Source organism: Bos indicus x Bos taurus, chromosome 10 (genome assembly GCF_003369695.1).
Source record: "Bos indicus x Bos taurus breed Angus x Brahman F1 hybrid chromosome 10, Bos_hybrid_MaternalHap_v2.0, whole genome shotgun sequence".
NCBI lineage: Eukaryota > Metazoa > Chordata > Mammalia > Artiodactyla > Bovidae > Bos > Bos indicus x Bos taurus.
Window position 1 is genome coordinate 20,873,365 of NC_040085.1, and position 10,593 is coordinate 20,883,957.

The 10,593-nt window shown below is 36.2% G+C and overlaps 1 protein-coding gene across 1 annotated transcript; it reads right to left on the reverse strand.

Moving 5' to 3' along the window:
• Positions 1-4,483: 4,483 nt before the first annotated feature.
• On the reverse strand, positions 4,484-5,455 carry LOC113899581 (olfactory receptor 11H6-like). Its single transcript, XM_027552847.1, has one exon. It carries the CDS (start codon positions 5,453-5,455, stop codon positions 4,484-4,486), a length of 972 nt encoding a protein of 323 aa, XP_027408648.1.
• Positions 5,456-10,593: the final 5,138 nt, after the last annotated feature.

Below are 10,593 nucleotides of genomic sequence, written 5' to 3' on the forward strand. Positions count from 1 at the left end.
AGCTTTCCTTGTAAACAGATTTGTTTCTTCTTACAGTTAATGAAAATCATATGACAGATAATGTTTCTCCATTCTCTACTTCATTTTTTGAATCAAAGAAACATCTTATAGAGAATCATAACAACACTTGAAAAAACTTCAACACTGAAGATCCTTTTTGATGATTTCCCACTTCATTTTAAAGGGAGCTCATAACACTTTTACAGGCTTGACTTAATGTCAGCATTTATCCTATTATCCACAAATCATCATCCTGTTTTTCCTTTTTAAATTCATATTTTTCTTATTCTTTCTTTCAGTGCACTTTCATACTTCAGATTCTTAAAGAAAAAAAGTGGAATATAGTATAAGAAAGGAACATATAAATAAACATGTAAGTAAATAAGTAGTTTCACTATAAGAAGAGCTTATGAAGATATGGATTTTTCTAAGGAGAACTTTTTTAGCCTTCCTCTTAGTATATTGTATTGAGCAGGCTTCCCCAGGAGTTCATATAAAAACTTTTTATTGTGGGCTATAAGTTTCTAAATGATTTGATGCTGCCTACTTTTCCAGCTAGCAAAATCAACTTTTCTTTTTTTTTAAATTTTATTTTATTTTTAAACTTTACATAATTGTATTAGTTTTGCCAAATATCAAAATGAATCCATCACAGGTATATATGTGCTCCCCATCCTGAACCCTCCTCCCTCCTCCCTCCCCATACCATCCCTCTGGGTCGTGCCAGTGCACTAGCCCCAAGCATCCAGTTATCAAGACAGTATGGTACTGGCACAAAGACAGAAATATTGATCAATGGAACAAAATAGAAAGCCCAGAGATAAATCCACGCACATATGGACACCTTATCTTTGACAAAGGAGGCAAGAATATACAATGGATTAAAGACAATCTCTTTAACAAGTGGTGCTGGGAAAACTGGTCAAACACTTGTAAAAGAATGAAACTGAAACACTTTCTAACACCATACACAAAAATAAACTCAAAATGGATTAAAGATCTAAACATAAGACCAGAGACTATAAAACTCCTAGAGGAGAACATAGGCAAAACACTCTCTGACATACATCACAGCAGGATCCTCTATGACCCACCTCCTAGAATATCGGAAATAAAAGCAAAAATAAACAGATGGGACCTAATTAACCTTAAAAGCTTCTGCACATCAAAGGAAACTATTAGCAAGGTGAAAAGACAGCCTTCAGAATGGGAGAAAATAATAGCAAATGAAGCAACTGACAAACAACTAATCTCAAAAATATACAAGCAACTCCTACAGCTCAACTCCAGAAAAATAAATGACCCAATCAAAAAATGGGCCAAAGAACTAAATAGACATTTCTCCAAAGAAAACATACAGATGGCTAACAAACACATGAAAAGATTCTCAACATCACTCATTATCAGAGAAATGCAAATCAAGACCACTATGAGGTACCATTTCACACCAGTCAGAATGGCTGCGATCCAAAAGTCTACAAATAATAAATGTTGGAGAGGGTGTGGAGAAAAGGGAACCCTCTTACACTGTTGGTGGGAATGCAAACTAGTTCAACTTTTCTTATTCATTGAAAATCACAAGCTTCTATCTGTACTTACATGGGAGTTTATTGTCCTAGACCTTTGCATGATATATTATCTGAGTTTGAAATGTCACTTCCTAACAAAGACATTCTCTAACCATTTAGATCTAAACTATGCCTTATCCTACCCCAACAATTTCTGTATTCATACTCCCATTTATTCCTTTTTTTGGTGTTTCAAGGATAGCATCTTTTTTTTGGTTGGAACATAGTTGATTTACAATGTTGTGTTACTTTCTGCTGTACATCCCAGCGAGTCAGTTATGCATATACATATATACACTCTTTTTTAGACTCTTTTTCTATAAAGTCATTAATTAGTACTGAATAGACTTCCCAGGGACGGGGGATCCTCGTGGGCTGCCGTCTATGGGGTCGCACAGAGTCGGACACGACTGAAGCGACTTAGCAGCAGTAGCAGCAGCAGAGTTCCCTGTGCTGTACAGTAGGTACTTATTAGGTATCTATTTTATATATTGTAGTGTGTATATATCAATCCCAATCTCTCAATTTATCCCTTCCCCTTTTCCTCCCTGGTAATTCTAGGATTGTAATTCTGTTTCTGTTTTGTAAATAAGTTAATTTGTACTGTTTAAAAAAAATTCCACATACAAGTGATATCCTATGATATTTGTCTTTCTTTGTCTTACTTACTTCACTCAGTACGACTTCACTCTGGGATCATCTATGTTGCTGCAAATGGCAGTATTTAATTTTTTTTTATGGCTGAGTAACACTCTATTGTGTATGTGAACCACATCTTCTTTATCCACTCACCCATCAATGGACATTTAGGTGGCTCCATGTCCTGGCTATTGTAAAAGTGCTGTAGTGAATATTGGGGTCCATGTATCTTTTCAAATTATGGTTTTCTCTGGATATATGGCCAGGAGTGGGGTTGTTGGATCATATGATAGCTCTATTTTATTATAAAACTTGTAGAGGAACACATAGGCAGAATGTCCTCTGACATAAATCACTTTGACCTACCTACTAGAGTAGTGAAAATAAAAATAAACATATGGGACCTAATTAAACTTAAAAGCTTCTGTACAGCAAAGCAAACCATAAACAAAACAAAAAGACAGCCCACAGAATGGGAGAAAATGTCTGCAGATGAAGTGGCCGGCAAGGGATTAATCTCCAAAATATACAAGCAAATCATGTAGCTCAATAACAACTACAACAAAAAACCCAACAAATAACCCAATCAAAAAATGGACAGGAGATGTAAATAGATATTTCTCCAAAGAAGACATACAAATGGCCAAAAAGCACATGGAAAGATGCTCAATATCACTAATTATTAGAGAAATTCAAATAAAAACTACAATGAGGCATCACCTCAATAGATCATAATCCTCGTCATCAAAAAATCTATAAACAATAAATGCTGGAGAGGGTTTGGAGAAAAGGGAACCCTTCTACACTGTTGGTGGGAATGTAAACTGGTACAGCTACTCTGGAGAACAGTATGGAGGTTAATTAAAAAACTAAAAGAGTTCTCATTTATTCTTTTTGTTTTATTGAGATATAATTGATATAAAACATTAATTTCTGGTGTACAACATTATTCAATATATGTAAATATGGTGAAACCATTACTTCAAGAAGTCTAATTGTAGATACTATCCATTACCACATATAGTCACAAATTTTTCAAACTACTGGAATTAGTAGTTATAACTAATGAGATTTATGTGTTCACCTTCTTATTATCTATCCCCTTCACTATAATGTAAGCTGCACAAAGACAGGGACTTGATCTTCTGCATTCAAATAGAGATAAATGTTTATTGAATGCCTGAATGAAATGCATCAACCCCAGAGGACAACTTGGCTAATTTATTTATGACCAAATAGTTGAGCCAAATCACCTACACCTGTCTCATATCTCAGATTCACTGGCTTTTACTGTCTGCTTTTACGTCTTTTGAGCTGCATGCTCAACTCAAACTTCCTTCTCTTGAAACTAACCCCAAAGTACTGATATATTGTCACTACATGCCAATCTTTTAAAATGTAGACCTATTTCTAGATATTTTAATTATTTTTCACAGGTAGGAAAAGGTAAGAAGACTGTAATATATTTCTTATTCTATAAATGGAGGATTTGGGAATAGAGGCAGGAGAAGCTTCACTGCTGCTGTCATGAGTGTTTTCACCACCTGTACTACTCACCATAATTTGTTTCGCTTTCCCAACCAATTATTGTAAGATTTTTATTTCTCACTATATGTCATGTATTTTTCTTAAAATAGTGGCTCCATAAGGTCAGTGTGTGAACTGGTGCTGGTCTAGGTACAACAGAATCACGTTAAAATGGGAATTTCTGGTGTTAATTTTATATTCTGAATTAGGGGATTTGGAGAAAGACCTGGGAATCTGTTCTTTTAAAGAGTTCTCTAAATAACTATGACATGGTGCTTAAGATCATTATTATTTTTTTGGATATTGATTAAATACAAATTTTGGCTCAATTCTGATAAAAACCAAATGTAAGAATATGCACACAATAGAGGAGAATGATCTCAGATAAAGGGAAATTAGTTACTGGCAGTCAGGATAGGAGAAGAGTTTAAAGTTCAGATGCAGGTCATTTAATTCAAGTTACTGTCTATCAAGTCCTGTTTTGAAGGTAAGGTCGGATTTAATCGGTTGTACTATTGTCCATATTATCTAGGCAGAAGTAGATGAATTTGGGTCTGTATTTCTAGAGACAGTAAGTAGAGATCTACTTTTTAAGTTGGAATAGATTTTTTTGATGGTAATCATCAAAAAACTCTGCAAATAATAAGTGTTGGAGAGGGTGTGAAGAAAAGGAAACCCTTGTACACTGTTGGTGGGAATGTAAACTGGTACAGGCACTATGGAGAAGAGTGCGAAGGAAAAAATAAATATTATGATCTTGGTCCACTCATGAGCTCTTGTTTGCTTTGGCCAGTTTTTGTAAACATTTGAATTTTTCTCAAGGCAGTATTCATGTCTTTGTTCCGGAGACTGTAGATCAGTGGGTTTACAAGTGGAGTCACTGCTGAGTACAGCAAGGTTACAATCTTGTGTATCCCAGCTGGATTTCCAGAGGTTGGGTTGATGTACATCATCATGATGGTTCCATAGAACAGAGATACCACAGCCAGGTGGGAACCACAAGTGGAGAAGGCCTTACGTCTGCCATCGGCTGAAGGGACACGCAACACTGCTCTGAGAACCAGGGTGTAGGACCAAAGGATAAAGAAGAAGGTGATAAAAATAATAAGAGAGCTTAATATAGAACAGGAAAGCTCAATTCCAGGGGCAAGGATGCAGGATAGAGCCAGTAAAGGACCAGGATCACAGACAAAATGGTCAATGGTATTGGGGCCACAAAAGGGGAGTTGTGTGATGAAATAGATAGGGACTGGATAGCAGAGGAAGGCTGTTACCCAGCAGAGGCCCACCAAGTTCATGCAGAGACGGCTGCTCATGATGGTAGGATAGTGGAGAGGTCGGCAGATGGCCAAGTATCGATCAAAAGCCATGAGGGGCAGTAAGAAGGTCTCAGTAATGCCCATGGAGAAGAAGAAGTAGAACTGGAGGAAGCAGGCAGTGAAAGAGATGGTTTTGGTCTCAGACAGGAAGTTCCTTAACATATTGGGAACAGTGGTGTTGATGTAACACATCTCCAGGAATGAGAAGTTGGCCAACAGAGTGTACATGGGAGTGTGGAGTCTGTGATCCAGCTTCACTGCAAAGACAATGGCCCCATTCCCCATCAGTGTTAGGATGTAGGACACAGAGAAGAGCACAAAGAGGAGGACTTGAACCTCTCTAGAGCAGGGAAAACTCAGGAGTATGAATTCAGTCACCGTGTTGACTCTTGACACATTCATGGCTTCCTAAGAGGTGGAGAGGAAAAAATGACAGTGACAAAGATGACCTTACTCTCCTTTTAGAAATCTGTGAGTCCCTCAGATTCTATTACTGTATTAAGTAAATAATGTAAATGCGCTGTTGAAGACTGTCAAACTTTGAGAATGCTAGATATGTTAAGTCTTTGAATTTTGGATTTTCTCATTTCTCTTTCAGTATTTTCTTATACCCAGCAAAACCCCAAAAAAGCAGTTTGGAGAAGATTAATGGCAATACTTGCAAATATAAATAGGTATTTTATATTTGTATCTATAGAATAAGATATGTAGACCCTTAATATTAGACATAGAATTTCGATTCTGTGTTTATTTGGAATTAGAGTCATAATACTAGGCATCACAAGAGGAAGAGAAACGTAACAAATAACACCATGACATTCTGTGCATTTCACTTTTATTCTGGATCAATGTTAGAATTATAAATGTCAGCTTCCTAAGGTGTTCTGATAACCCAGACAAGAAATGTCATGTGCCATTGTTTCTTCAGTGTTCATCATGGTTTTTTAACTCACAAAAATATGAAAAGTCTAGACATCTACATAATAGTCCTTTTACTAGATGTTTTAATACTTTTGTGAAATCTTGGTTTAAGTTGAAACCAGAAAAACTATAGAAGATCTGGTATATAACAGACTTGAGATTTTTGCCTGAGATGTCAGGATTCTTAGAAAACTTGCTGTTCTTCTAGTTTATGGTTAGATGCAGAGGATCATAAATATCAGATACTCATAAGCAGATACCTCTAGGAATCAAGAACAGTGATGGGAGTCATAAGTGCCCTCTGGACATGGATTCCTCTGATTTCTACTCTCTCCTCTTGTTCCCATCCAATTACAGATGTGGAAGGTTAGAGCTGTTTTGGTAAATTGATTAATCATCTTTGTTAAAGCTTCTTTCTCTGACTCTGAGTGTGACTTAGTCTTGAACACTGTGTGACTACTATGGTGAGAGAAGGAAAAACAAAGGCACTGAAACCACCTGAGATTCTGTTGCCAGTCATTTGGTCTTAATTTATTAATTTATTTTCTGGATCCCCTCTATTATTGAGGGACAGTTATCATTTGTATGAAAATGACCCAAGTGACATGATTGAGTGATGATACTTATTCAGGAAAATAGAAGTGCAGAGTACAAACCTAGAAACCTTCAATAACAGTATTCTAGCTAAGAATATTCATTAATGTATTCATGATAAAATGTAATACTTTCCATATCACATAATGTTATAGTTTTAAGGATGATCTTGATGATTGCAACTAGTGACATAAGAGATAAGAGAAAAAATTTTCCATATCACGCTTCACTGCAAGTTTCCTCTTCAATCTGTAAATAGATCATATATGGCAGAGCAAAGCTGTGAACAATTTTTCTGTAGGAGAAATTGAGAGTTACTCAGAAGCCAAAGTAACCATGAGGAAAGAGAAAACAGCAAGAAATATTTGGTACTGATGTATATGGGGATTCCATTGACTTTGTAAACTATATGGAGTGAACGCACCAATTTGGACTGTTCAGTCATCATCTTGCTCTTCCTCCTTGCAGAGACAGTGGACCATCATTTTTCCTGTGGCATATCCAAACACAGCTAAAAATAAGGAAGGCTTAAGTTTTGTGTTGTTTTTTTATTTTTCTACCCTGTTCCTCATAGATGCTTTGTCAGTTTTTTCCAGATATCACTTTGCTAACATCTTTGTTTCCCCAAAGACCTGGTTTTGACTGGGTACATCTAATTCCTGGTTAATAAGAACAGAATTTATATACATCGAAGCTCTTACCTTGTTCTTATCTCCCTCATTTCTCTGATTCCCAGACTTCTTAGCTGCAGGGATGAATCTACTTAAATTAATTTATAAGCCTGAGATTCTGTTATTTTCATGCCACACAAAAGAAGGCAGAGCTAAAACAAACATCTAAGAGTTGTCTTATATTACCTCTTCTGAACCCCTCTTCTTGTAGAACTCAAGGGTCTGACTTATCTTCTATTTTTGCTGCAGCAAAAGGCATGTAAGATGGAGAGCATGACTTGTTTGGCAGCCAACAGCCCAGAGAGCTGGTTAACCTTGCTGGACAGTGATACTGGTTTGGAAAGAAACTGGCATATTTGCTGAAAACAGAGACTTACTGAAACCTAGGTTTTATTTCTCCTAAGGGATATCGTCCCCTATGAATTCTAAAACTGAGGATTTATGAGGGAAGATTATTAATCGTATCCCAAATGTTCCCTTCCATTGGGAGTCCTTTATTGGCCTTTGGGACCCTGTTTCTCCAACAGTGGATGATCATCTCATGTTATTTTTAGAGCAGATGTTTATTTTGTCCTTTGGTCTGGTTACCTGAGTCATGATGGTGCAAACACTCAGCATCATCAGTTTAGCTAAAGTATGGCATTTTTGTTTATCTTTTATTCCTTTACATTAAATTTTATTCATTTTTTGAGTCTGTCTGCAAGTTTTGAACTCTCTTATGTGTTAATATCAGAATTGCCTTATGGTAGTCCTTTCTTTTCCCTATGGATTCACTCTGGCTTGAAAATATTATTTCATTTTGTTCTTTAGTAAAAGGCTTCTTCTTCTGGGTCAAGCTCTGTGCTTCTAGTCTGATAGTAATAAGTAAAATATCATTTCATGGTGAGTAGGGCCCAGGAAACTGTGGTACAAGTGGTGAAATGCCAAACTTCTAGAAGATTCATCTCCATCTAGTCCTTTAAACTATGTCTCTAAAAGTTGACATGACAGTTGAAACTGTCTTGCTTCTTTAGAGATGACCTAAACTTCTGAACCCCTTTGTTTTTATTACTTGCATGTGTGTGCATATGCACATAGGTATGTATGAATTTAGATCAGATATTTACTTTTTTCCCCTAATATTGGTTTGGAACAATCTCAAATGAGATGGACTCTTGCTAACAATTTACTAATGACTACATATCATTTACTGACAAGAAGAGGTTTTTCTAGGGGGGTTATTAGTTTACCTTGCTCATTTTCTCAGCATCATTTCTGTAAGGTAGAAGTGCTTTTGTCTTTTAAATGGCAACATTACTTCTTCCATCATAAAACTGATATCTGAGGATGCATGGTCGTCAAGTTTTTCAGAATGATTTATTTATTACAATGTTTGTAATCAGGGAAGAAAAATAAAAGGAATCCAGATTGGAAAAGAAAAAGTAAAACTCTCACTGTTTGCAGATGACATGATCCTCTACATAGAAAACCCTAAAGACTCCACCAGAAAATTACTAGAGCTAATCAATGAATATAGTAAAGTTGCAGGGTATAAAATTAACACACAGAAATCCCTTGCATTCCTATACATTAACAATGAGAAAACAGAAAGAGAAATTAAGGAAACAATTTCATTCACCATTGCAACAAAAAGAATAAAATACTTTGGAATGAATCTACCTAAAGAAACAAAAGACCTATATATAGAAAACTATAAAACACTGATGAAAGAAATCAAAGATGACACTAATAGATGGAGAAATATATCATGTTCATGGATTGGAAGAATCAATATAGTGAAAATGAGTATAATACCCAAAGCAATCTATAGATTCAATGCAATCCTTATCAAGCTACCAATGGTATTTTTCACAGAACTAGAACAAATAATTTCATAATTTGTATGAAAATACAAAAAACCTCGAATAACCAAAGCAATCTTGAGAAAGAAGAATGGAACTGGAGGAATCAACCTGCCTGACTTCAGACTATAGTACAAAGCTATAGTCATCAAGACAGTATGGTACTGGCACAAAGATAGAAATATAGATCAGTGAAACAAAATAGAAAGCCCAGAGATAAATGCAAGCACCTATGAACACCTTATCTTCGACAAAGGAGGCAAGACTATACAGTTGAGAAAAGACAATCTCTTTAACAAGTGGTGCTGGGAAAACTGGTCAAACACTTGTAAAAGAATGAAACTAGAACACTTTCTAACACCATACACAAAAATAAACTCAAAATGGATTAAAGATCTAAATATAAGACTAGAAAATACAAAACTCTTAGAGGAAAATATAGGCAAAACACTTCCTGACATAAATCACAGCAGGATCCTCTATGACCCACCTCCCAGAATACTGGAAATAAAAGCAAAAATAAACAAATGGGACCTAATTAAATTAAAAGCTATAAGGAAACTATAAGCAAAGTGAAAAGACAGCCTTCAGAACTAGAGAAAATAATAGCAAACGAAGCAACTGACAAAGAATTAATCTCCAGAATATACAAGCAGCTCATGTAGCTCAACTCCAGAAAAATAAGTGACCCAATCAAAAAATGAGCCAAAGAACTAAACAGACATTGCTCCAAAGAAGATATACAGATGGCTAACAAACACATGAAAAAATGCTCAACATCACTCATTATCAGAGAAATGCAAATCAAAATCACAATGAGGTACCATCTCACGCAGGTCAGAATGGCTGCTATCAAAAAGTCTACAATAAATGCTGGAGAGAGTGAGGAGAAAAAGGAACCTCTTACACTGTTGGTGGGAATGCAAACTAGTACAGCCACTATGGAGCACAGTGTGGAGATTCCTTAAAAAACTGGAAATGGAACTGCCATATGACCCAGCAGTCCCACTGCTGGGCATACACACTGAAGAAACTGGAATTGAAAGAGACTCGTGTACCCCAGTGTTCATTGCAGCACTGTTTACAATAGCTAAGACATGGAAGCAACCAGATGTCCACTGGCAGACGAATGGCTAAGAAAGCTGTGGTACATATACACAATGGAGTATTACTCAGCTATTAAAAAGAATGCATTTGAATCAGTTTTAATGAGGTGGATGAAACTGGAGCCTATTATACAGAGTGAAGTGAGTCAGAAAGAAAAACACCAATACAGTATATTAATGCATATATATGGAATTTAGAAAGATGGTAATGATGACTTTATATGTGAGACAGCAAAAGAGACACAGATGTAAAGAACAGACTGTTGGACTCTGTGGGAGAAGGAGAAGGTGAGAATGGGATGATTTGAGAGAATAGCATTGAAAGATGTATATTATCATATGTGAAATAGATCACCAGTCCAGGTTCGATGCATGAGACAGGGTGCTCAGGGCTGGTGCACTGGGAT